This window comes from Eulemur rufifrons, chromosome 15 (genome assembly GCF_041146395.1).
Source record: "Eulemur rufifrons isolate Redbay chromosome 15, OSU_ERuf_1, whole genome shotgun sequence".
NCBI lineage: Eukaryota > Metazoa > Chordata > Mammalia > Primates > Lemuridae > Eulemur > Eulemur rufifrons.
The window spans coordinates 90,873,146-90,900,999 of record NC_090997.1 but is presented as its reverse complement, the minus strand read 5'-3'; the positions used below and the strand labels follow the sequence as shown (position 1 = coordinate 90,900,999).

Here is a 27,854-nt window from a genome sequence, read left to right as displayed (position 1 = left end):
TAGAGCAGTGGTTACCAGGGTCTTGGGGGAAGGGAAAATAAGGAGTTGGTGTTTAATGGGTACAAAGGTTCCAAGTTTCAGTTTGGGATGATGAAAAAGTTTTGGAAATGGATGGTGGTGATGGTTGCATAGCAATGTGAATGTATTTAACGCTACTGAACTGTACACTTAAAAATAGTTAAAATGGCAAATTTTATGTTATATATATTTTACCACCTACATTTGAAATACTTTTTCAATAATTTTGAAAGTTTCTACTGATCTCCTAATCAATTTTCATGTCTTGTCTTGGTCTACTGGTTCCTTAAAAGGGTTGGATATGCATCTACTCTTCATCTACACTTTCACCTTCAGAAAGCTCATGTGCCCATGTGGTTTTCAATTGCAAATCTCATTTTAATCTTGCTGCTTTTGCTCCAGTCTGATAAATACAACGATAGTCGTCCCTCGAAATCCACAGGGATTGTTTCCAGGACCCCTGCGTGTACCCAAATCCATACATACTCAGTCCTGTAGTTGGCGCTATGGAATCTGCATATAGGAAAGGTTTGCCCTCCTTATACACTAGTTTCATCCCACAAATACTGTATTTTCCATCCTTGCTTAGTTGAAAAAAATCCATGTTTAAGTGGACCTGCACAGTTCAAAGCCCTATTGTTCAAAATCAACTGTATATAGCTTTTAACATCTTACTGATTCTCTCATTAATTTAGAGAGCTACATAAAAATTTTTAAATGTGTTCATTTTATATTTGTATGAGCGTCATGATTTTGCCTTTTCAAAAACATTATAACAATAGTTTTCTAAGTCTATGGGCCCTCAAAGATCTCTAGAACTACTTGTAACTAAAATTTGTTAAAATAACAAAAACTCTCCTAACCTCAGTTGACTTTCTGATTAGTTTCTTCAGTTCCTGTAATCTTTGGGGCCCAAAATATTCAGAAGAAGCTTGGTAATCTGTGTTTCAGGGTGCTAAAATATATCCCCAGCTGACAAATGAAATGGACCCCCTGTGGCTAACATGATTCACTAGAAATGGAACCAAGTGGCCATGGCAGGGAAAGGGGTTGGTCACATACTTCTATACTACTAGGTGCCATAAGGTCTTCTTTTCTGTAATTGAGCAGAAACCAGCCTTTAAAACAACATTATCCAAACAGTTACAACTGGGAGTTTCCCACTGACCCGGGGGGATTGCCCGAGATCAGCCCACTGGATGCCTTCCCGTCCCCTTATAAACATTCTTTCCTAATAAACAGGCACCGACCTCAAGCCAGTTTCAGCTGACTCACAGAGGCTGCACACAAAGCACCCTTATGCCCTATAGTTCACCTCTTGATGTAAACAGCCAAATTCCACCTCATTTTAATGTTAAAACTCCACCCTAAAATGAACATAGGATGTATGGTACGTATGTTTGCCTACTGCACACACGCTTGACTTCCCTCATAAATATTCATAGACTTTCCCCAAACCTGGTAAATATGCATGCAAGACCTCAAGGACAGTTTTTCCTCTCGTCTTCTCTGAGCACACTTCTATTTTACACCAGAGTCTGTGTCTTTCCAATCTATGGTGGTTTTTTAAATAGAAAATAAGACTCTCCCTTTTTCCTCCACAGATGTCATGGTCCTTTGTTAACAAGAGCAATTTAATTCTGCCCTACCAGTAGGAGTTTCTCAAATTTGAGCGTGTATCAGAATCACCTGTAGAGCTTGTTAAACTGGGCCCAGTCCCAGAATTTTTTGAATCAGTAGGTCTGAGGTGGAGGCCAAGAATTTGTAGTTCTAACAAGTTTTCAGGTGATGCTGATGCTCAAGGCCCAGGAACAACATTTTGAGAACCAGTATTTGCCAGTAAGCCTAAATTCATTGACTGTAGTCCATTTTTACCAAAAGTATAACCATTGTGTATGCAGTGAACTTGGAGTAGTTACATTTTGTGTATAGGCAATGTTCCAATGGAGATAAAGTCTACAAATATATATCCAAAATCCATGTGCACACAGCCTACCATCTATGTTAACATGATTTTACTAACATTACTTTAGCATTCCAGTCTTTGTCAACATGATTTTACTACCCAGGAATCTCTTGCCCAGGAAGATAAAAGTTGCAAATAACTTCATGGTTTATTCCAGGAACTTCCCCAATTCCCATTTAAATGAACATCAAATTGTTCAACTCTTTAGTCAATAGCACCAAACATCTGTTCACTCTTCACAGTCTTAAGACTTTGCCTTAAAATCCTTACCTTGCTATTGAAACCACCCTCATGGGTTTAACAAGAATCACATGCTGGGTCCTGGACAGAAATATAATTAAGCGTTAATCAAGCTTCACTTTGGCCTACTTCCTTGTCGCCAAAAGTCACATAGCACTAAAGTGATAATTTGCATCCCTGTTATTCCTTATAGGTAGGATCTCTGATGTTAGGATCATAAGGCTTTTATTTAAGAATTGTTTAGGACGTTTTTCAGGCCCTGAATTCCAGAAGAATGGCTGATACCAACCAGGTCAAAGACCCCCCCCCCCACAGCGGGACTGAATCAGTATGAGAATGCAGTTTCTTCATTTCCCCGCCCCATGAATTCATTCTGTATTCTTCCGCAAATTAACAATCCCCACACCTGGGCCCACTACTCATCCAACCCCTTAAAAATCCCAGCCCCATTCTCCTCAGGGAGGGGATTTAAGGTTTCCTCCCATCTCCTCATTCAACCTCTTTCTTGCTGCACCGTGGTGTCTCGGTGTATTGACTTGCCACACACCAGGCAGTGAACCTGTTACAGTAACGCCATGTCCACAAATCCTAAACCATTGTATCATGATTCTTATCTGATCCTAATGAAGCTCCGGCATTGAAAGACCCACCTCAAACCAGAACTACAAACCCTTATATGTATCTTGTCTTTTCTCTACCCATTCAAGACTGTCAAGCAGTGTTCTATTACCCACTTCGTCTTATCAGTAAGTTTTTTTGGTGTTTTGTTTTTTGTTTTCAAGAAATCAGTATTTGGCAATCTTACAGCCTCCTACCATGATCACTGTTCAAAATTCTTGACTTTTAAATAGGTACTTGGAGATCCCTTGAGCCCCAGGAGAACTTGTTAGATGTGGAAGTTCTTAACTCTTCTCCAGCACTGCATCAGAAACTGGTGGTGAGTTTCCTATATGTTAAGTTTAACTCTTAGGAATAAAGAATCCATTTTAGGAGTTCTTTATTATCTGATCAGATTTGAAAAACTTTTATCCTTGATGCAAACTGCGTTAGTACTAACAGCACGACTATTTGTTTCTGTCTGTCCTTGTCATTTTTTGCTGTGCATTTATAAGAGGAAATTTCATAGAAAAGAGGCTGAGCAGAGGTCCCAAGTCCCTTCATCAAGCTGGCTCTAGGCACTGAGGAGTTCAGAAGGTTTCTTCTCAGATCTTGTTGTTTGAATGAACTTTGTCCTTCCAGATCACTTCCCAAACCTTATGAGAACTTTATTCAGTCTTGTCTTGTTTTGTCCGTGAAGTCTAGTTCTGAGAAAGACATCTCCAGGCCTTTCTATCTTCTGTAATTAGGTTTGCAGTCAGAGATGTTCTGGCCTTTAGGCTGCAGGGCTTAAGCCATGAGGTTGTTAACAAAAGATCAATGTGATCTGTGGAGGCAAAAGGAGAACTTTATTTTCTAAAAGCAATCTGCAGATTGGGGAGATGCAGCCTTCAGTATAAAACAAAATGTTCCCAGAGGTGGGAATTAGAGAGTTAGAGATCACAAAGGCAAAACCAAAGGGCAGGAAAAGGGAGTCAGGGGAGTGAAGATCAGAGTCTTGATTGGATGGTCTTTGAGGCCAAATCACCATTCTGTCTCATTGGCTGGTTCCAGGTGGCTGGTTGGTGGTCAGGTGGGGAATGTCCAGCTGTGGTCTATCTCTCGGCACCAACAACAGGAACTGGTTTGGCTTGATTGTGTAGAAAGGCAGGTCCTGTGACACTTTTACAACATCTTTCTGAGAACATAGAGTATGTGACCACTCCCTTACCCAGCCATGGCTGCCTTATTCTCGTTTTAACTTTGAGCATCCCAGCCATGAGGAGTACACTGTGTTTATCAGCTGGGGGCATATTTTAACAAGGTGCACAAACCATGCTTCTGACCAACTGTTCCGAGATTCCCATAGGTTTGTCTCAGTCACAGGTGTCTGTCTGCATTCCCTCCGGGCCAGATGTCTACATCTGAAATTTTTTACACTACAACTTCAAACCATGAGTTTAGCTTTCTAAGTGTCATAATTCACCAAGGATAATTTACAATTACAGTTGTCCCTCAATATCGGCAGGGGATTGGTTCCAGGACCCCTGTGGATACCAATATCCACAGATGCTCAAGTCCCTGATATAAAATGGCATAGTATTTGCATACAACTTATGCACATCCTCCCATATACTTTTTTTTTTGAGGAAGTCTTGCTCTGTTGCCCTGGCTAGAGTGCAGTGGCATCATTATATCTCACCACAACCTCAAATTTCTAGGCTGAAGTGATTCTCCTGCCTCAGCTTCCTGAGTAGCTAGGACTGCAGGTGCACACCCAGCTAATTTTTATTAATATTTTGTGTAGAGACAAAGTGTTGCTGTGTTGCGCAGGCTGGTCTCAAACTCCTGGCCTGAAGTGATCCTTCCACTTCAGCCTCCCAAAGTGCTAAGATTACAAGCATGAGCCACTGCACCCAGCCCCTCCCTTATACTTTAAATCATCTTTAATTCACATATAATACCTAATACAATGGAAATGCTATGTAAATAGTGGTACACTGTATTTTTTAATTTGCATTATTTTTTATTGTCATCTTTTCTTGAATATTTTCCGTCTGAGGGTAGTTGAATCCCCAAAATCTGTGAATATGGAGGGCTGATTGTACAGTGGTCACTTTGGGAGAATTTTTGATACAATCAAAATTGTTCATTTTAGAGGCACCTTAGAACCAAAAGGAAACAAGATTTCAAATATCCAATTGTCTGCAGTTTTTTGGTTGGTATAAGGAAGCATCTAAAAGAAGTTCAGGTTCCAAAATTGCTTCCTTAAGAAAATTCTTGGTCAAAGCAAAAAAAGTGAAAAACAAAACTATCTCTCTTTTTGATACCCTCTGAGAAATAAAAATAAATCCTCTTAGTCAAGGGGACCCTAGAGAAACTTTAAAGCTGAGTTCCCAGCCATGACGGGATGAGAGGTCAGACACACCTTGTTATACCCCCTCCCTTGGTGACTGGTATCAGGCTTTCTTGCCTAAGGATTAAACAGAAGCAGCCCTTTGGAAAGACTTGCTCCACCGCTGATTTCAATCAACCACCTAATGTTGCTCCTCCTTTTTGTGGTTTTGGCAGTAAAACTGTTACCAAAAGCTTGGCACTTGTCCCTGAGGCCACATCAGAAGAACAAAGACAAGTTTGAGGAGGAGGAAAGAGAAGTTTATTAAATTGCTGGCAAATTAGGAAGTTGGCAGACTCCCATCTTAAAGTACCAACATCCTTCCTCTGAGCAGAAATACAGAGCTTTTAAAGGGAAGGTTTTCAGCTTCAGGCTATTGCTGTTCAACTATAGTTGATAGTTCTGATTCATGCCATCTGGGCTAAGACAATCTTGTGACCTCCACCCAGATAATTCCCTTGAGCCTTATCTTGTGGTACAAAGAACAAAGGACACTTCCCTGCCCCTCCTGATCACTGTCCTGGGGCAGGGATGTAGGTTTTAATTCCTAAAAGGAGTGGAGGAGGTTTTAGAGAGACAGAAAACATTTTTACCATTTTTCAGGCCATTTCTCCTGTTACACAACTGACCAGCATTTCTTCCTGATAAGAGGCCACTGATCCTGGAGTGGTTCCGATCAGCCTACAGAGGCTGTGAAGAGAGAGTTTGTTTTCATGTTTTGACATGAAAGGGCCAAAAACTCCACCCTCAGATTACGCTAATACTACCATTTTTTGAACGTGGGTCCTATGAAATATCATGAAGCTCAGTTGTGCATGTGCTTGTTTCTCCTCCCATAAATATTCATGACTCCTCCTGTAGCTTGTTAAACAGGTAGAGTCAGCAACCCTGCTTAGCATAAATTCCTGTTGCCATTGCTTTTCCCTCAAAGTGCTTGTTTTTGGCTTCTGCCTGAGGCTATGCTTCCTAGCCTGCAGGGTAGCCAGTCTGCAGGCTGCAACCCTGTGTGAGCAATAAAGCTCCCCTTTCAAAATGTGTGAACCTCATCATTCTTCAGTTGATACTTCAAATCACAAGATGAACCTAATACCCTTATCCTGCTATTCCTTTTCCACCACACTATACACCCCCATTTCCATCTGCTCCTGTATCTCCCCCTGGCACACTCTCCTCCCCTCCCAGCTGGCCAGAAACTCCCAAAGTTTCTGGGAGTAACTCTTACAATTTCCCATAGAAGAGGAAAAACCTCTATAGGGGTCAAAGGAAAACTCCTCCTTTGCCCTCTGAAGGTTTGCTGAAAATTATTAATAACTGTCAAAAGGCAGATAAAAGGAAGAAAAGGCATCCAAATTTATTAACGTGTATGGGGGAGAACCACAGGATTGCTCCAAATGGCCCAATGTAGCCCAGCTACTTCTATAGCCTTTTTGTCACAGGGGAAGGGGGAGATGGGAAATATAGGTAATTCTGTTGAGTAATAAATGACTACAGGGAGAATGAATGGATCAGGAAACAGAGATTAACTTGTAAATGGTTCTCTTTGGAAAGTGAATGAGCCTGAGAGACTGACATTATCTCGTGAAAGAGTCCATTCAAGTGTGGTTACATTCTTCAGTTTTCTTTTCTATGATAGACAATGAAATAACAGGGAAGGAAAGGAAAAACAATTGTTCCCCTTGGTTAGTTCCTCTGGTCTTTATGTAGATAGGGAGAAAGTCTCTTCCAGTGTCTGCTGATCTTTAAGGGTCTTTAATTCAAAATGCTCATTATTCCAGGGAACCATATTTTGGAGTGAAATATTTTGGTTTCCTTTATCTCTTGTTGTTGATTTTGAGCCTGGTCTCACTCTGAGCCCAGAGACATTGTCAAATACTTTCTAAACCCCAGAAATTTGCAGTGGCATGTAGAAGAGTTTTAGAAATAAATAAACCAGGGTATCCAAATCTGTACTAATTAATGACCTCATCTGTGGAAACTCAGATGCAGAAAATTAGGAGGATAGGTAGAACAGGAATATCTCAAGGCTAATTCCAAAAGAGCTATAATTGCATAGGGATCTAGAGGGTTTTAGAAAATCTAGAGATGTTGAACATGGTCTTTCGGAGGCTATCCCCAAAACTTTCTTATGAAAATAGATTGGGCTCCCATAGTCTTATGGACAAAGAAAGGATGAGTCCATCTGATACTTCAAGGGCAGGCTCATTACCACTTTTAAACAAAATGCAGAATTATATCCCCAGCTTACTATAGGAGGCCAGAATATGCCAGCCCAAAATATGACTTTAGGAGACTAGAATATGACATCCCAAATACAGACAGTTCTTGACTTACAATGGTTTTACTTATGATTTTTTGACTTTATTATGGTGTGAAAGTGATAGTCAGTAGAACCTGTACTTTGAGTACCCACATGACCATTCTGTTTTTCACACTCAGCACAGTATTTGACAAATTACATGACCTATTGAACACTTTATTATAAAATAGGTTTTTTGTTAGATGACTCTGCCCAATTGTAGGCTAATATAAGTGTTCTGAGCATGTTTAAGGTAGGGTAGGCTAAGCTACTTAGTTCAATAGTTTAAATGTATTCAGTTCATTTTTGAGGTATAATATTTTTAACATGCAATGAGTGTATCAGGATGTAATCTCATTGTAAATCATGGTGCATCTATATACCTCTTTAGCATAAGGGTTATTTTGAGCTGATTATTTTGAGAAACAGCAGACGCAGGAGAGGCTCTGAAAACAATATTAGTTATTCTAAGGGAAATTTATGTTTATAAATACATCTCCATTTGTAAAGGTGTCTCCCTCTCTGCACCAGGAAGATAAATATGACCCTATATCACAAGAGACTCTCATCAATGGAAAAGGAAGGGACTCAAATATGCATAACAAACCTTACTCCTGTTTACCATACTTTTCTTGGTCACCTTCCCCAAACTTGCCTCCCTCACACCTTGCTTCTTTCGTGTTAGCTGAAGATTATATTACAGCCCAAGTTCTAGCCACTTCTTGGAGTAACTTTTCCTTGAATTTCTCTTATGTGTGTGTGAGATATACATGTGAATAAACTTTGGTTTGTTTTTCTTTTGTTAATCTGTCTTTTCTAACAGAGGCCCCAGCTGAGAAGTATAGAAGGGAAGATTTTCATCAATAGTTTTAAGCTAGAAATAGGAATTTAATATGAAAGCAAAAATGAAAATAGGAAATAGTCCTTTTACCAGGCCTCCCACACTTCACTGAACATTTTGAAAAAGGCTTAGAATAAAAACAGAATGATACTCAGGATAAATTCATGACTTTACAGAGAAAAAAACATCTAGATGCTCCCATCCCAGTAGTTTTATATGGAGAAGTAAGTCTTTTAATGAAGATAAGAGTAGTTACTCTAAACAGAAAGACATTGGGAAAAGAATTGTCTCATATTAGCCAAGAAATTATAGGGAAAAAAATGAAGTGGATGATCAATGAAAGTGCTCCAAGGGAGAATCAAGCACTCTATTTCCTGTTTTACCTTTAAATTCACAAAGAGAAATTTCTCTAAATATTGAAGGGAAAACTTGAAAATTTTTCTTGATACAGGTGCTGCTGTTATGGAAAGTTTGGTACTTGCCCCCAAGGCCAAATCAGTGAGAATGAAGAACAAGGACAAGTGGTTGGAGGAACAGGAAAGAGAAGTTTATTAATTTGCATGCAAATGAGGAGGGCAGTGGACTAGTGTCTCAAAGACTACCATCTTCCATCTTGGCTTTGAGCAGAAATGCAGGGCTTTTTAAAAGGAGGGTTTTCAGCAATTGGGCTTGGTCTATATGACCAGTGTCATATGTCATGGCTTCTGGCTATTGTTGTTTCATTATAACTGGTGGTTTCAGTCCACCTTATCTCTGGTGAGGGGTGATGGTGGTCTGGTGACCCTTGTCCAGACAATTCTGTTGAGCCATCTCCTGTGTTTTAAAGTACTAGAAAACAAACAGTAAAGAACGTTTTCCCGCCCCTTTGATTACTGGCCTCATGGAAGGAATGCAAGTTTTAATTCCCAAAAAGGGTGGGGATTTAGAGAGACAAGTCATAAAACATTTCCTTGCCCCTTTTCCGACCTTTACCTCCATTACACTGCTATCAACCTGAACCCCTGCCTCTGTTATGCAACCTCACTTTTTGAGTGAACAAACTACTCAGGTGGTGGGAGTCTTTACTAATCTTCCAATATCCCTTGTGCTCCAGTCCATAGCTATCACACTCTTTAACCAAGATATGTTTTCTTTCTTAATGAACACATGCACCTGCCAACTTCATAGGGAGTGGTTAACTGTGCAAACTGAATTGCCAGATTAAATATTCTCCTTTACAAATGTTAATTGTACAGGTGAAAAAAAAGATCTCCTAGTATCTCCTTTCTTGAAATCCCTCAGGGTCCTCCTTTTCATAATAATGGCATAGCTGATTTGGATATTGTGGGAGTGAGAGGGAAACTTCCTCTTTACCCTGAAAGTTCACTGAAAGATCAACTCACAATTAAGGCAGATTAATAAAATGAAAAAGTTTATTTACCATGTGCACCAGGAGAACCACAGAGTGATTACCCAGTATCCCTATGGGATCCATATATTTTTATACACTCCTTTTAGAGGGGAAAGGGAGATGAGGAATATAGATAATTCTGTTTATGGGCAATAAATGGTTGCGAAGGAGAATGAATGGGTGGGAGAAACAGATTGACTTGTAAATGATTCTCTTTGCAAATTAAATTAACTTTGAGAGTGAAATATTATATTTAAAATGATTTGGGCCTGGTCTGGTTGCATTCTCGATTTTCTTTCCTGCAATATAGTGAGGTAACAGAGAAGGGAACGGAAGTTGATTGTTCTTTTGATGGGTCTGTTTGGTTATGCGGATAGAAGGAAAGACCCTTCCAAGGGTCTGTTGATCTCTAACAGCCTTTAATTCAGAATACTCTTTATATCAAGGAGTCATATTTTGGGGTGAAATTTCCTGAGCTCCATTACCAATGTCTGTGTATCTCAATCAAGCTCACATTGCAGATATCAAGATAGTATCAGACTTTCGTGGACAAATATTCTACTGATTTAGGTAGCATTGAGGCCGAGCCCATCAAGGTTAAGATTGCCCCATCTAAATCACAACTCAAACTTGCACAATATTGTTTCAACAAGAGGTTGAAGAAGGACTACAACCAATTGTCAGAAGCCTAACAGAGAAAGAATTTATCATACCTTGTAGCATTCCTTATAATACTTATATCATCCCTGTTAAAAACCCAGTGGACAGCGCATATATATATATATATATATTTGCTCAAGACATCAGGATAGTTATTCCCTGCTTCCTGTAGTATCAGACTCAAATACTATATTCTTTTAGGTGGCTCCTAAGACTATAATTTTACAGTATTAAATCTTTGTTCTGCTTGTTTTGGTGTCCCTTTAGATCAAAATAGTCAGTACCTGTGTACTTTCTCCTGGTAAAGTAAAAAAATATTATTGCTATATGATGCCAAGGGTTATTGAGGCACTCTCCTACTCTTCAAAGTCTTCAACCTCAACCTCAAGGACTTTAAATTTCCTTGTAATTCTATTCTTACCCAATATGTGGATGACCTTTTGTTGTTTTCTAAAGGAGTGGTGAGCTCTAAGATTTATTCCACGTACCTGCTTACTGTTTTCAGAAAGGGCATAAGGTTTCCAAAGAGAAGTCACATTTTCAGTAACTAAGAGACAGCTAAGAGGATTCCTGGATCTCACTGGCTACTGGAGTTACCAGCTTTTCTGAAATCTCCACATCACTGTATGACTTAACCAAATCTCTGGTAACTAAACATCTTCTCTGAGAATTGAAACACAAACACTCTTTTCATAAGTTAAAATTAACTCTTCAAAAACCTCCCACTCTATACCTACCCAATTATCATAATCTTGTCTATTTGTATGTAACATGAGAGATTTGAATAAGCCCTGGGTGTTCATACTCAACTTCTTGTGAATCATGAGACCAATACCTTACTATGGTCTCTCTCTTAGCCCAGTGGCAAAAGTCTAATCACCTTGTCTAAGAGCAATAGCCACAGCAGCTCTGTTCACTTGAGTTTTAGAATCTCCTTTAAACTTGGTGGTCCCTTGTGGTGTACGTTCTTTGTTGCTTATTGAAAATAAACAATATCTATCATGAAGGAGGCTTGCCTTCTAGGAAATCCTATTCCTTCCTCTCTTTTTTACATATTTCTATTCATTATTGAATCCTGCAACTCTTCTTTCATTTTCTTTAAAATGGGGACACCTGTGACTGTCTAGTTAATTTATAAACTGTCTAGGCCCTGAATAGATATACTAAAAATTACTTTAGAAAATCAAGACTTAGTTTTGTTTGTTGATGAGATATATCTTTTTTTTTTTTTTTTTTTTTTTTTTTTGAGACAGAGTCTCACTCTGTTGCCCAGGCTAGAGTGAGTGCCGTGGCGTCAGCCTAGCTCACAGCAACCTCAAACTCCTGAGCTCAAGCGATCCTCCTGCCTCAGCCTCCCGAGTAGCTGGGACTACAGGCATGCACCACCATGCCCGGCTAATTTTTTTTTTTTCTATATATATTTTTAGCTGTCCATATAATTTCTTTCTATTTTTTAGTAGAGATGGGGTCTCGCTCTTGCTCAGGCTGGTCTCGAACTCCTGAGCTCAAACGATCCGCCCACCTCGGCCTCCCAGAGTGCTAGGATTACAGGCGTGAGCCACCACGCCCGGCCGATGAGATATATCTTAAGACTAAAACAGAAAATGCCAAGTAGAATATACCATAACTATAACAGATCTCACTTCACTCCTGTCATATGAATCCTTACAGAAGCAAAAATCCACTAGGTGGTAGAACTCACTGCTCTCTTTAGAGCTTGTCAGTTAGCTAAAGAGGGCTAATATATATACATAGTAGACATGTTTTTGGAGTAGGTCAGGATTTTGGAACGCTTTGCAAACAGAGTGGTTCTTGACTTCAGCAGAAATCTCAATCAAGAATACTGAACAAATTAAAGGAATTTTGAATGTGCTAATGCTCCTTAAAAATGTGGCTATAGTAAGGTAGAAGCTTGTACAAAAGGAGATAGTGTTGAGTTCAGGCAGCCCCACTAGGATCCTAGCCCTTTTCATGCACCTAGAGACCAAATCTCTGGATGTGTTCAAAGAAGCTATTACAAAATTCTAGGACTTGACTCCAGCATCAAGAAAGGCACTGGGAGATGTCTAGATGCAAACTGCCTGAGGATGATCTCAGGCACTCTGAGGTTGGTTCCTAGTAGCAGTAGAACTTTGCAAAAATTTTGCTTAGAATTACTCACCCTAGCAAGGGCATATTTGCCTCTGTGATCAATCAATATCAGTGGGGAAACTTTACCAAAATGGCCAAGGGTGTCTCTGATGCATGTCTCATTTGTCAACATCACAATACAGTAAAAACCATGTGAGATGGGAAATAGACAAGAACCAACCCTCAGGACCCTTGTGAACACTTCCAAATGGATTACATACACCTGCACTCTGATGAATTTTGAATGTGTCTTGGTCAGTATTTGTTAATTTCTGGTTGGATTGAAGCCTTTCATCAGATATTTACAGCTCTAACAATAGCCAAAATAATTTACTTGATTTTAGGTTTCCAGACTTGGAAATTACTTTTCTATCTCTTTAGTGACAGGAAACTCACCAGACTTGGAAATTACTTTTCTATCTCTTTAGTGACAGGAAACTCATTTTACTCGGATCTTTGCAAAGCTCTGCCACTTACTCAGAAGTATATGTGCCCATATCACTTTCAATCTTCAGGAAAAATGGAAAGAATATTTCTGAAACTCAACTTAGTAAATTCTCAGAGACTTCCATGGCTTAAGCTATGAGCCAATATTAGTTATTGGCTTTACTGACAATGGGATTAACAACTTCTGGAGTTCATAGACTCTCCTTTTATGAGTTAGTAACAGACTAGTCCATGTGTTCAGGAATAAATCCAGACTACTGCAAGCAGACATGCCAAATATTGCTGGGGATTCATGTAATACACTTAGTCCTAGCATCAACGGATGGGAGCTGTCTTTCCTCAACATCTTCCTGAGTCACCTTTACATGACCTAAAACCTAGAGACTGGGTCTTCTCTAGAAGAGACATCTTCTAAGAGACATCAGAGAAATACAGACAGCCCTCAAACCCTCACGCAAAGGATGGTATCAGATACTGTTAACAACTAGCAGGACAGTGAAAATCCAAGGGGTTTATTTTTGGAGTCCTGTCTCTCAGAGAAGTGTAAACCATCCTGGAAATGAAAGATGAGGTCCCTCGTGGAGACCTCAAGTTGAGCATTATTAGGGCCCCTCCATAAATGACAGACTTTGGAAGGGAATGGCTTCTGCCAAGACTCCTTATTTTGCTAAACTGACGCCCGCTTTTAGAGTAATCTCTGACATACCCCAGAATACTTTTGGCCAATAAAGTTTCCTTTCTTGGACAAAGAGATTGCTAGATAACATTTCAAGGATGATAAAAGTTAGGACTTGATTTGGAGCCCTAACTATTCAAGGGGAGTTCTGGATTACTTTCTTCTCCTCTCAGGATTCTTCATTTCATGCTTTACAAGAAGTCTGAAAAGTTGAGAAAATAATACATGCTACATTCCACACACCAGCAGGAGAGTTAGACAATACCACAAAGACTATAGAACCTCTGGCCAGAGAGGTTCATGAAATTGGGCAAGTGGTGGTTGGGAACAGAGCTGCTTTAAACGTAATACGGCCCTTTGGAGAGGAACAGGTACTGGTTTAGGGGAAGATAGTTGTGATTACAGCCCTCCAGACTTTCTGGTATCTACAATATTACTGAGATCCAATATTCAACCAAAGAAATTATGAATTTTGAGTCTTTTTCTAAGAACTTCATTATCTAATTCTTCAGGCTGTTTAGATTGGCGATAGGATATATTCCTGGTTTAATTTGAGTACCTGTGGTTCCTGTCTGGGAAGTGGACTGCAAATTCTGATTAAAATCCTTATCTTAGTATTTTTCTGGGTTGGAGCACTCAGGTTTGTGATCCCCAGAGTTTTGCGTACTGTTTGTAGCTGCTGTCCTGTGTAATGATCCAAAAAATTATCACCCAGCAAAAAGAACAGGAAAACCTGACACATACAGCATTTGAAACAACTACCCCAGGAACGTAATACTCGATCATGACACCTCAAATTGTGGTGAAGATGTGGCTTGATCCTGCCTCCAGATACTGATGGTTTATCCTTCAGCTAAGGCTGAAGAAGCCGAGAACCAAAAGCATCTACACCTGTGCAACTTTGTCTATAGCATCATGACTTTACACATCCGTTGTCTTCACTAACGTGGCTTTGGTATTCCTCTCTCTCCATCAAGACTTTGTTATAACTTTATTAGCTGTTCCAGAAGTTTTCTGAGAACTCCATTTATTTGAACATCAAACTGTTAAATTCTTCAACAGATAGCATCAAACAGCTGTATTTCCTAAGAATTTTCAAAACCCTTGTCCTCAAACATTTTTGCCTTGCTATGCTCAGCAATCCTAAACTATTACAGCGTCCTCCTTATGAGATCCCAACCAAACCCTTTCCCTCCTGAGATGCCACAGAAACTCTGTCAAGTAGTGTTCTCTTACTGCTTTTAAAAATAAGCTCAGTTTTGTCCTATCAATAGGTTATTTTGGTGGTATTTTTTTGGAGCTAGCAGGGATTTATAACATGGATTCCTGAGCATGGCCTGTGGAGCCTCCTATTCAGTATTTCTGGGGAGAGGCTACCCAGACTCCAGGTGATGCCGAGAAGAGTGCTATGAGGACCATTGCTCTAATATCTAGCTGTGTTTAAGCTTGCAAAAACCAGTTAAGATTAAATTAACTAGGCCGGGCACCGTGGCTCACGCCTGTAATCCTAACACTCTGGGAGGCAGAGGCAGGCGGATTGTTTGAGCTCAGGAGTTCGAGACCAGCCTGAGCAAGAGTGAGACCCCCGCCTCTACTAAAAATAGAAATTATATGGACAGCTAAAAATATATATAGAAAAATTAGCCGGGCATGGTGGCGCATGCCTGTAGTCCCAGCTACTCAGGAGGCTGAGGCAGGAGGATTGCTTGAGCCCAGGAGTTTGAGGTTGCTGTGAGCTAGGCTGATGCCACAGCACTCTAGCCCAGGCAACAGAGCGAGACTCTGTCTCAAACAAAAAAAAAAAAAAAGAAAGAAAAGAAAAGATTAAATTAACTAAATAACTAGTCTCTGAGGCTAGGCCAAATACAGTGACTTATACTATGGTGCCCTTATTCATGGCTTGGGGCCTAAGCTGTTCTGATCTAGGAACTCCATTGAATTTATCTATGGGCAATAAAACCAAAAATAGTTGATACTTAATAACTAAACTCAAGAGAATTAGTTTGTATTCATAATGCACATTTCCGATAATTATTATCTAGGATTCCTCATTTTGTTATCAATATAATGGAAGAAATGAATTTAATAATTAGTACTTGCTTGCTCAATACACTAAAGGAATAGATTTATAAAGCATTTCAAGCAGGTTGTGACAATCTAGAGCATTGTTCTGCTTTTTTACAAAAACCTTAGAAATAAATCTGAAAAGTGAGTTTTTACCTGCATACAAAAGAGCCAGACCTTCAAAAGAAAGGGGCTTTTGGAAAGAGAGAAAATAAATGGTATTTATAGCTGTATTTCTTACATGGCAGTTGCATTCCAGTTGGATAATGTTTTAATCAATTTTGGCAGAAACCAGGAATTCCTGTTTTTAATTAGGTAAAGAGATGAACAAAAAATGGGATCTCAAGAAATAATTTTTGACGCTCTAGCCATTCCTAATGCCTGTTGTTCTTATAATTCATGCCTGGTTTAATAGTGCCTACTATGTAGGGCTCATCTAGGAAATCATGGCTTTTTAGAAATAATGCATCATTTCTTTAGAAATATAAATATTTTATGAACTGATGACAAAGCTAAACTGAGAGCAAATTATGATTTTTGTTTTTTTTTCTCTTCATTCTTACTCATGCTTTAGCATACCTTTACAATGATAGGATATATTGGTTGCTTTACAAGGTTACTCTCTTTTTTAAAGTCTTCAATTAATACAAATAATTGTTGTACTATTCACTTGCCATTTTTATAGACATCATGGATTGCTACCTATATATATTTGCAAAATTAAGACATATGACATTAATACAGCATCGAAAATGTATACTGCAGGGTGTTAATAGGTAAGATGCAATAGGGTTCTGTGGTTAAATGCTTTAGAAATACAGAGTGATATGCAGTTAGGCAGATTTCTTTACCTCAGAATTTCTCAAAGCTTTTAATATGTTCATGTGCATGTGACTCTCCAAAGGGCATTAGAGCACACAGTGTTTCTCAAAACGATTTAACCAGGGAATCCTTTTCCTGGGGAAACACTGCTACATCTATTGCATTTGTAATGGTCATTGTGATGTTTTCTTAGTACTCTAACATCACCAATAAGCACACTGAAACATTCCAGTGAGGTTATTAGGATATGTTTCTGCAGGTTGTGGTTAAGGCCATACTTTTTTTTCTTGAGCTGCATCCCTGTATTTGTAAACATCCTGTGGGAGTCTAGGGTATACTCTATGTTCTTATTGGGACCTATTAATCTCTCTTCCAGCTCCCATTGCTATTATGCAACCATCTGCTTGTCACTGGGCTTATCCATTCGATTAGGAAGTCCTCGAGGCAGGGACTTGCGCCCTCGCTTTGTTTTCAGCAACTTGAACAGTGTCTTGCATACCCCTGGCACTCAGCTATTTTGTTTTCAATGGAGTAATAGCCACTAACTTTCAAGTCAAGGCAGAATTTTGATACATGGTTAACATCCTCCAATTAATCATAAGATTCCTCACATTTTAAATTTTATTAATTCATCCTTGACATTTTGGTACTGTGTGCACCCAGCAGACATTTTGTTTTGTGCTTAGCAGCATCTTTTCTAGACATCAGTGACAGTGTCAACCCGCCTGATGGGGGGGAAGTGGGGAGATGAGGACAGGATACCTGAGGACTGTGGGGGACAGGGGTGTGCTTACGAACATCCTGAGCAGCATGTGTGGTCGTCTAGTTTCCTGCGGGGTAAACAAAGTTCATGAGATTCACAGAGCATAATGAACAAGACTGTTCTAGATTTTGATAGCCATACTTGAAGCAAGTTTACACTAGAATGATTTAATTTCTTCCCAAAAGACTAGTGCCAATTTATTTTATTTTATCTAAATTAAAATAAAAAGATGAAAATTAATTCAAAATAAAATTTGTAAATCAGTATTTTAATATTTCTAAAAAATGGTCCTAGAAATGTAATCTCAGGAACTAATGGTAATTATATCCCATAACCATTTGGGAACTCTTCTCATTTAATTACTTTGATGCTTATTTTTAATGTGTCAACTTGACTGGGCTAAGGGATGCCCAGATAGCTGGTAGAATAGTATTTCTAGATGTGTCTGTGAAGGTGTTTCTGGAAGAGATTAACCCTTGAATCAGCAGACAGAATACAGAAGATGGGCACCAAACATTCATGGTATAGGAAGGGTGGATTTGAGCTGGGAAACCCATTTTCCCCTGCCTTCAAACATCAGCACTGCTAGTTCTCAGACCTTTGGACTCAAACTGAAACACCATTGGCTCTCCTTGTTCTCAGGCCTTGGGGTTTGGACTGGAATTATACCACCAGCTTTCTGGGCCCGCGTGCAGACAGCAGATGGTAGGACTGTTTAGACTCCACAACCATGTGAGACAATCTTCCATAATATATCTCTTGCTAAATATCTATATCTATTCATCTATCTATCTGTCCTATTGATTCTGTTTTTCTGGAGAATCCTAACTAATACAATTTCAAATTCAACACGTGTGTTTTCTGGTCTGAAAACAGAACTAGGCTGGAGGCAAATTGTCAGTTTATTTCTCCTAATTACCCACATACAAAATTCAAAACAGTTCCAACAGAGGTTATCTACAAAAAACTATCTGAACTCAAGCATATGTGTCAACTGTTAATATTCTAAACTATGTCAAAATTTGAAGGCTGCCAAAATGATAAATTAGTGCTAAGTTTGTAAGTTTATGCGAAGTGCAAATAAACTGCATGTTTCTAAACAAATGCTTAGGAAGGGTACAGTATCACATGTGCCCTACTCATTTGGTCAAAGTGAAGAACCTCCTATATGTTGTGTGTTCTTCCAGCTAAAAATTGTTAACAATTCAGTCTGAATAAATGTTCCTCTGAGCAGTTATACTAGCCTCTCTCTTTTTCATTTTTGGAGACAGAGTCTCACTCTGTCACCTCAGCTAGAGGGCAGTGGTGAGCCTCCTGCCTCAGCCACCCCAGTAGCTGGGAATACAGTCATACACCCCCACGCAGGGCTAATTTTTCTATTTTTTGTAGAGACGGGGTCTCACTCTTGCTCAGGCTGATCTCGAACTCCTGACCTCAAGTGATCCTCCTGCCACACCCTCTCAGAGTGCTAGGATTACAGGCATGAACCACCACACCCTGCCATAATAGCCTCTTTATTCCATCTCTCATCTAGATTTTTTCTTTCTTTCCTTTTTGTTTATTTATCTTCTACTGTTACTAACAGGATTTGGGGCTCAGGAACGCCATTATTTTTCTAGTTGTGGTTTTTTGTTTTTGTTTTTTTTTTTCCTGAAACTGAATTGTTAGCTTGGGGTAGATCTTCTTGACGTTTGTTTTAAAAGAAGGCCTTGCAAGAGGATACCTCCTTTCTAGTCCACTGAGGCAGGGGACATGATGCCTAAGGAAATGGATACTTTATATTCTGGCCCAAATCCCCTGCTTCGCTTACCTTAAAGCAGGGGTCCCCAATCTATGGTGAGGTATACAATTATTTCATTGCATATTACAATGTAGTAATAGAAATAAAGTGCACAATAAATGTAATGCACTTGAATCATCCTAAAACCATCCCCCCATCCCAATCTGTGGAAAAATTGTCTTCCGTGAAAACAGTCCCTGGTGCCAAAAAGGTTGGGGACCGTTGCCTTAAAGTTTCTATTTTGAAACATAGTGGCTTCAATTCATTACCCTGTTACTATAGACTTTGGCATATGACTTTGCAGTTTCTCTCACTAAAGAGATGGAATGTATTCCCCATACCTAGCTTTGACCAAGACAATTTGGCTGAAGGCATGAAGCGCCAGTTTTCAGCGAAGGCTCCATTTGTGCACAGTTCTGCCATTGCCTGAGAGCAGCCCCAGGTTGGCCTGCTTGTGAATGAACGCATCCAGCCACAGATTCCAGCCGAGGATGGCATCCTAGGGTAGCCTTCTCACATCCGTCAACAGCCAGTCAACCTCCAGACACAGGAGCAATCCAGCCAAGATCGGCAGAGCCCTGAGGCGATCCAAGGCTGGTCACAAATGAGTAAGTCCAGCTGGGATAAAAAGAGTCCTGTCCAGTGTAGCTGAACCCCACATCCCATGAGCTACATGTCTATTGTTAAAGTTTTGTGGCTGCCATGCAGCATTATTGTGACAATAGATAACTGATACCACAGGTATTGGGTACATTAATAATATGATTGTGATTGTCTTCTGACCTCTGTAGCAGGCTCATTCTGGTCACTTAATTTACCTCACAAAAATACAAGTTGACATTATATGTCAATGTAAGTTTTTGGACCTTACTTATAGGTTTAAGTAGTAGTTTAAGTAGTAGCGTTAGTGGTGGTTTACTCTATTTTCATTAAAGTATCAATTAATGAATTTAGAAAGGTCTCTGAAAAAGTTGGTCTACTAAAACAGTGAATGTGGATAGAGGGAAAGATATCCAAGAGTAACCTCCATTCTTTAAAATATATATAATCTCAATGGTATATAACAAGCTGAAGGCTATGTATATGTATAGATGTCTTAGTCCATTTTGTGTTGCTATAACAGAATACCACAGACTGGGTAATTTACAAAGAAATTTATTTCTCTCATTTCTGGAGCTGGGAAGTCTAACATCAAGGATTCAGTATCTGGTGAGGGACTTCTTGCTGCCTCATCCCATGGTGGAAGATGAAAGAGTAGGAAAGTGCATGAAAGACAGCAAGAGAGGACCAAGCTCACTTTTCTAACAAACTGGCTCTGGAGATAACAAACCCACTGGTGATAATGCCAATCCATTCATAGCCTCTACCCTCATGACCTGATCACCTCTTAAATGTCCCATCTCTAGACACTGTTCCATCAGAGATTAAATTTCCAAGACATGAACTTTGGGGGACACATTCAAACCACAGCAGTATAAAAACAAAACTTGTTCATTTGCTCTCATGTGTATTTTCAACTACCTACTCAACAAATTGTTGGAAACTAATTGTTTCCTTTGGAATATTTAAGGTGAGTATTACTTAATGGTAGCTAGGATGTTGAAAATGTTTGTTCATCAGAATGTATGTTTTCTTTAACAAATTGTATTTTGGGTGATTTTTCTATTTCATTGATAGCCTTAATTTTAGAGTCAAGTAACATTTTCTTAACACTGTTTCCCATTGGATGGCTTCAGAAATTGATTAAAGGTACTACCCGAGTAGTTAAAATCCAGTGCACAGATAAAAAGCACAGTATTTAAGAGCATGCAGCTAAAAGTGGATTTGAAAGGGTGAACTAAATTCCAGTAGCATCTATTCATTCAAGCAAAGGCACAAGAGGCTTTATGTACACATTTTTAACATCCAATACTATTTTTTCCTATCCATAAGCCTTCTACCTTAAAAGAAATTGAGAATAAAATTATACATATGTGTAAGAGAAGAGAGAAAGAGAGAATGAGAGCAAGAAGAGACTATATTAGTATGTATAAGAGAAACTACAGGAAAATATGTAGATTTGTGAGGATACAGGCTCTCTGTTTTATTTTCATGAATGTACATTCAAAGCTCAGATTCTATCAGTGAACCCAGCTGAAGAATATCAAAGTCATCTTGTGTTAAAATTATTTTTATTCAGGATGAAAAATACAATATGTAACCAGATTAGATGATAGTCTGTGATTAGTTCTTTACCACATATTTCAAAAGAATTACATACTTACTTCCCACTGTTGTTACTGCAATATATTTCTTTTTATTTATTGTTACTTAGAAGGATACAATGTAGTGTTATATGGAGCTTTTCCTTAATAGCAGATAGAGGACATTTTGCATACAAATACAGGCAGGAAAAAAATTAACACGTGACTTTTCAAAGTAAGAACAAGGAATACACCAAATCTACAACTTGGAGTTCAGGGAATTTTTTTCTTTAAATAGGTGGTTTCTTGGGCATGATATGGCCCGATAAAAGCTCTAGACTTTGCAGACTGCAGCGGCATAAAGCTATTTCCAACACAATGGATGAAGATGGATCTGAGGTAGAAAGGTGGTCATGGCTTTCCTCTTATATAAAACAATTTTCTTCTTCTCAAAATATCTATGCTGCAAATAGACACCCTTGCCCCCCAACCCACCCAACCTATTCTAAAAGAATAGCAATTTCAAACTTTAAGCCTCCTTCTGGCAAGATCCCAGTTAAAGAGAACCCAAAGTTAAAATGTCTTGATGTTTTAAAAGTACATATGCTTGAATAAAAACATTATTTTCACTTTTTTTTTTTGGTTTCTCTACATTTGGTAATTAAGTAACATGTTTAAACTGAATCAAATGTTAAGTCAGCAGCTGAACCAAATACCTAACTGAATGTGCTGAAAGGTCTAGGCAGAGGTACCACTATCTAAGCATGAACTTCATTCTTCTGTCGAGGCAGTGACGTGACATAGGCTTTCGATAAACATCCTTCCCAAATATACTGATCAAATTAAGGGTAATAAAACATCTGTTCATTCGGTAAAACGGGCAAATGAGAAAAGCACTAAATTTGTGTCTGCTTTCAGAAAGAAAATAACTAGAAGTTTTGAGAATTATAAAGGACTTGAAAATACAAAACAAGAATAAAACTCTTTTCAAAGGGAACTAAAGACAATGATGTGTTCTGGTATTACAATAGGTAAAGGTCTGCTATGCATTTAATGATGAAAATCAAGACCTGGGAACAAGGAAAGGTTGTACCAGTTTTGTTTTTATGTCAAAATGAAAATATGCTTATATGGGCAACCTTTGGTAAAATGATATTTGAGATTATTATAATGCAGTCTCCTCTATCATATAGACTGGAACATAAAATAAATAAAGAAATTAAGACCTACTTATACAAAGAAGTGAATAAAATGTAGGAAAAAAAATCCCAATAGAAATGCCATTTAGGCCCACAGGATTTTTATTGTGGTTATCCAAGTGGTCACCAAAGAAGTAAGTGTGTGATGTCAAATAAAGTTAAACAATATACATAGGGCTGTAGCCTAGCCTGTGTGTGTGTGTGTGTGTGTGTGTGTGTGTTTGCATTTGATTGAAATGTATAAATTTATTAATTTGGCCAAACCATGGAAACAAATACATTAAATCTATTTGGTCATGTGGCTGATGAATTATAAATAACCAAAACATTATGGTAAAAGAATCAAAGAAATAAATGAAGTTATTGTACAAAGTTAATATGAACAGCAGAAGGAATGTAAAAATGAAAAGTGGTCTTCTAATTCTTACGCAATCTTTTGTCATGGTTATTAAAAAGACGATATCATATTAGAAAGCCCCCACCCACTTTCCCAGTGCTGTATACATTATACAAATCAGTGACAAATGTATTTCCATTTCCAAATACCTCTCTGTTCATTAATTTACAGTTGCATAGAAAGGGAAGAAGAAAACAATAATATATGGTTATTATAAAAACAAAATATCCTTTTCTCTTTGGATAGTCAGTGTTTTACTCCTTCAGTAGAACACACAGTCAGTGCTCAACAGCATGGGTCAAGTCGCCACGGAGCTTCTGATTAAATGGAAGTTGGAATTGGCATTTGCTGAAAAGGGCAATACTGCATGTCAGGAAATGTTGGTTGGCTAGATGAATACTTCACATTGCCTGTGGGAAGGGAGAACAGCACTGTCAGAACAACATTTTCATAAATCATTACAGGTAGCAGCGATCTGTCAACTCTACAAGAAAATAGAAGTGCTTCCTTCAGAAGGAGTCAAGCCTTATTTTGCTGTGTCCAAATGGGACCCTTAACTCCCTGTGATGAGGTCATTCTCTGTCATCCTGAAGTTATCTAGTCTGCTTTTTACCACTACAGCTCATTTAGAGGAAAGTCTGGAAGTTTTTTCTCTTGCCCAGGCTGGAAGCCAAGTTGAAATTGAGAGGACTTGGCTTCTTTCTGCTGAAGGTACCAATGGTGGCTGAATTAGGCTGTTGCAATCACCCTGTCTCTCCCTGAGATTCTGTGAGGGGTCAAGAAGGTACCTTCACAATCCCAACCCATCTCAGTCCCAAGATGCAGGCCAGAGAAGAGGAAGCGACGACAGGCGTCGTCATCTACAGGCGTGCAGTAGTGCCACTTAAAGTTAAATGTCCCAGGCAAGAGAAGATACAAATCCAGGCCACACTCAGGGAGGTAGCAGCAGCCTTGCAAAGGGAAGGTCAAATAGTTGGTCTTTTAAAATTATTTTGAAATTAGAAAAAATATGACAATAAAATGAAATCATCCAAATTGGGCCACGCCTCATAAATCATAGGAGGCCTTTCAGGACTTCGGAAAAGACAATGTCTGTCCTTACCCTTTGTTTCATGGAAGACTTTGGCATAAAGTCCTGCTTTCCTAAAACCACGTTCCTAACAAAGTTGCTGGAAAAGCTGCCCAAGAGGCTGCTCCATTTCCCAGGTATGCTATAAGGAGCAAACTCTCTTAACACTGGCCTAGAGCCTTTTCTCCCTCACTGTTCGAATTTGGAGTCTTCAGACACTTGCTTCTGTATTTTGAACATCTCATAGCCATGTTAGAGGGAGCAAAACCTCAATGAACACTGCTGGGGGCCCACTGGACTCCAGGCGTTGCACTGAGGTGAGGCCCTCACAGAAGCAGGTGCGAAAGATATCTCAGCAATGCAGCTTCATTCCATTCTAGCATGAGATAAGGGCTGACCATAGTAATTCAAAGTACTTTGGGAACAGAGAAGGGGAGGGATTCATTCTACTTGGGAAAGGAACATGTTGTTACATATTAATATTGGTAACTAAAGCTTTGTGGCGATTCGTGTTGAAAAAGAAAGCTGAGAAGATTTGTGAGTTATTTCTATGCACTCTATTATCCTTGAGAATTGGATGAATCTATTAATTAGGTGCACAATAATTCTCATTTTAGGTGTCAGAATCCTAAAAATTTAAGACCATGCCATGTAACTATTAGCTCAACTCTCCATATGGAAACACATTTTTCATGAATTTCCATTTTACCTGAAGTGTGGAAAATGAGGCGAAGAGGAGGCAGATGCTGAAGGGAAAAGCAAAGGAAGAGAAGGAATGGAGAGGGAAGAAAGCAAAGAGGAAAGGATCCTCCTGCACTGAGTCAGATGTTTGCTCCATCCACTAAGGTGTTGTATAACCAGGACAAATTTAGCTCTTTTAAATCTCGATTTCTAAAATCTAAAAACTAAATAGAAGGAGAAGGTCTATAAGATCACTTTCTGTCTTAAATTCTGAGCACTTGTATTGCAAAGTATTTGAGGATTTAAAAGGAGATTCTCTCTCCCCTCCATGATCTCCATCACGCATGGCCTCACCACCACTTGGGGACTGCCAAGTCTAGTCTCATCACACCCTTTCTCCTTGTTTTAAATGGGCCACCATAAAATGCTCCAGACCCCTGGTCACACTTTCATCACCTTTTGTCACCTGTACTTTCTGTTCCTTATAGAGTCAGCACATTGTGTCCCCACATCTCACCCTGCCTAGTTCTTGAAACCCTTCCTCTGCGCCCCCAGGTGACCTGGTTCACGAGTCGCAAAACCCATGTTCCCGAACTCCTCTTTGAATGCTGCCTTCACTTGCTGCCTCTGTCTAATCAATATCTGGATCCCCCCGCACACACAGCTTCCCCCATGTCCCTCTCTCACAGGACTTTTTCCTCCCACACTCTTCACACACTGCATTAGCTCCCTCCTCCGCCCTCACCGAGGCTTTCGGGGTATCTTTTTTTCTCTTCTTCCTAAAAACACCCAAGCTTTGAATCTCATGTCATCAGACTATACCAACCCATTATGCAGTCATCTATTGACCCCTTGGGTCATGTTCCTTAACTTCTTGAAGAAGAAATGGCTCAATGTCACCTACTCTAAAGCTATGTTTAAATCGTAGTGATTTCAACACCCACGTAGATGATTCTTCCAACACTCTGGCTTTGGTTCTTCGAGCTTTCTTCTTCCAGTGATCCTGTCCAAACCCGTCTCGGTCATTCATTCAAGCCTCCAAATATGGACCATTACCAATACTTGCACCTCTCTAATTGCAATTTCAATCATCCCACCTTCTGACAATCACCTCTACCTTTCTGGCTTACAATGGCAAATTCATCCACCCACTGATACTGCCATCCATTGACCCTCCCCTCTTTATTTCTGTCTCCCACACCGGACATGACCTCACTTCTCTTGCTATTGTTCAATCTGATCTGCTCAATCACTATAACCACTCTTTGCCTCTTTCCTTGAATCATTGTGCTCACTTCGCCAAACCACAACTTCAACTTTACTTAAATGCAATATTCAGACCTCTCTGGTGCCTGTGCCCATGAACTGGAACGTAGCTGCAGGGCAACACACAACCCTCCAGACTGGCCTCATGCTAAACGCATGCATGGCCCCTTAAGTGGTGGCCTTTAATGCTGCCTGTAGTCTGCACTCTATTTCCCAGTCCATCTGCTCTCCTAGCAGCTATCACACATCCTCCAGTCTCTCCTCACACCTCTGAAGCCTCCTGCTGAAGGCTTCCAATTCACTCAGACAACAGAAGCAAGCAGAAGAGGACACCCACAGCTCTCACCACATCACTAGCTACTTCACACACCCTTGTCATGTAGTTAAGGTCCCAGCCCCTCTTGCCAGTAAGACAATGAATCAGAAGGTTCACTGTTTCAAAAAGATTTATAAACAAGTTCATGAAAGCCCATGGTCTCCAAAGAGCTACTGTGGCCTTGTAGCACATTATTACTAAAAGTGTCTGATAGGGAAAATGCTGAAAGGCATAAGGCTATAGCTGCCAACAGTTTTCAGCAAATTTTTAAATAAAACATTGAAACTTTTTCCCACTCAAAGTAACAAAACCATTTTTGTGGTACTAGCCACTTTTTTCTTTTTTTTATCTTTTTAAAGTGAATGTTCTGTTCTAGCTACCTTAAGCAGACATTTGGGAGACAGCAATGGCCAAACCTATCTAGAGTAACTTTGTATACTTTGTATGAGATGCCAATCAAACGCTGTTAGAACAGAGGATCGAACCCATAGTACGTTTGGTATTTGGAAGAACCTGGCTTGGGAGCCACCCGGTCCCACTCCCTCAGACTGACAGTCGCACAGAATCAACTAACATTTAAATGTCAAGCTAGTTTACTTACTTACATAAAGAATACAGTACAAGTAAAATCAGAGGTAGCTAATCTGCTTACTCTAGGTTGTGATCAGTAACAATTAAGCCAATCATCCCATTAGCTCTTACCTGTGGCCTGCTGGGGACATTTGCTGAAAGAGAAAACAAAAGAAATCAGTTGGACGTTGTAGCACCCTTGCTTTGATGGTTCCAACTTTCAGGCATGCAAATATGTGGAATGTAGTGCTCTGAGAAGGATAATAGCTCAGCTGTTAAATGGATGCTAATAGCAAAATTAGAAACAGGTTTTTGGTGTTTTTTTCCCCCTGGCTAAATGCTTTAACAAGGGCTAGTTTTCCTAGTTAGTTTCTCATATCCCATGTGATTTAAGATTTAATGTATCCGCTAAAGCATTCAATGAGCACTCACATCTTGCCAAAAAACCCTCAACGTTTCCTAAATTTAAACCATGCCACGTATTTAGTTTATGTATCAGAACAGAGCAAGTTCTGCTTATTTTGCTAAATAGCACCAATTCTGACCAAGGGGCCTGTAGAGGCATGAATCTTTGGTTTCTGCCACCCTTGGCCCACCCTTCTTCCCATCTTGGCCTGGGAAGATGGTGGCCAAGTGCTTGCATCAAGGAAAGGGCTGGCCTAATCCCTGGCAGCCTTCTGGGCACTTGGGCTGATAACAGTGCCATGGAGCGGCCCAGGTAGGAACATTTCTAAGTTAGAATATGATGTCTAATTCGACTTTGTACCAAGGTAGCTCAATTCCTTCCTTGTTCCAGAACCCATGACAGTGAAGAATATCTGGCAGACTCTGTGAGGGCCTCTCTAAAATCTCTTCTCCAAGGCCTCTGCTGTTCATCCCTCCCTTTCAGTGCATAATTATCTCATTCTCAACAGGGAGGAAAAAAGAAGAGATTCCCCCACCTCCCAACAATGGCAACATTTATTCTTGGTCAAATAAGAATTGTCCCTTAATCATGTAGCATGTTGCACTCCTTCCATCTCTCATTTTTGTTTGCTGAGGCAGGGGGAAAAAAAAGACATCAGTGATCACACGCTGGGTACCAGCAGCTTTGTGAGAAAACAAAAGCA

The 27,854-nt window shown here is 39.5% G+C and overlaps 1 protein-coding gene across 2 annotated transcripts in view; it reads right to left on the bottom strand.

Annotated features, from left to right (window-relative positions):
- Positions 1-21,218: 21,218 nt before the first annotated feature.
- The window catches only part of UTRN (utrophin), a 478,322-nt gene continuing 471,686 nt past the window's right edge, over positions 21,219-27,854 (bottom strand). The window contains exons 24-25 of one of the 2 annotated variants that reach the window (XM_069488657.1): positions 26,878-26,900; positions 21,219-23,253 (exon numbers count right to left, since the gene is read on the bottom strand). In XM_069488657.1, coding sequence (XP_069344758.1) covers positions 23,245-23,253; positions 26,878-26,900 — 32 coding nt within the window. In that variant the 3' untranslated portion in view covers positions 21,219-23,244. The remainder of the gene's footprint in view (positions 23,254-26,877; positions 26,901-27,854) is intronic. The other variant, XM_069488656.1, reaches the window with a different exon arrangement.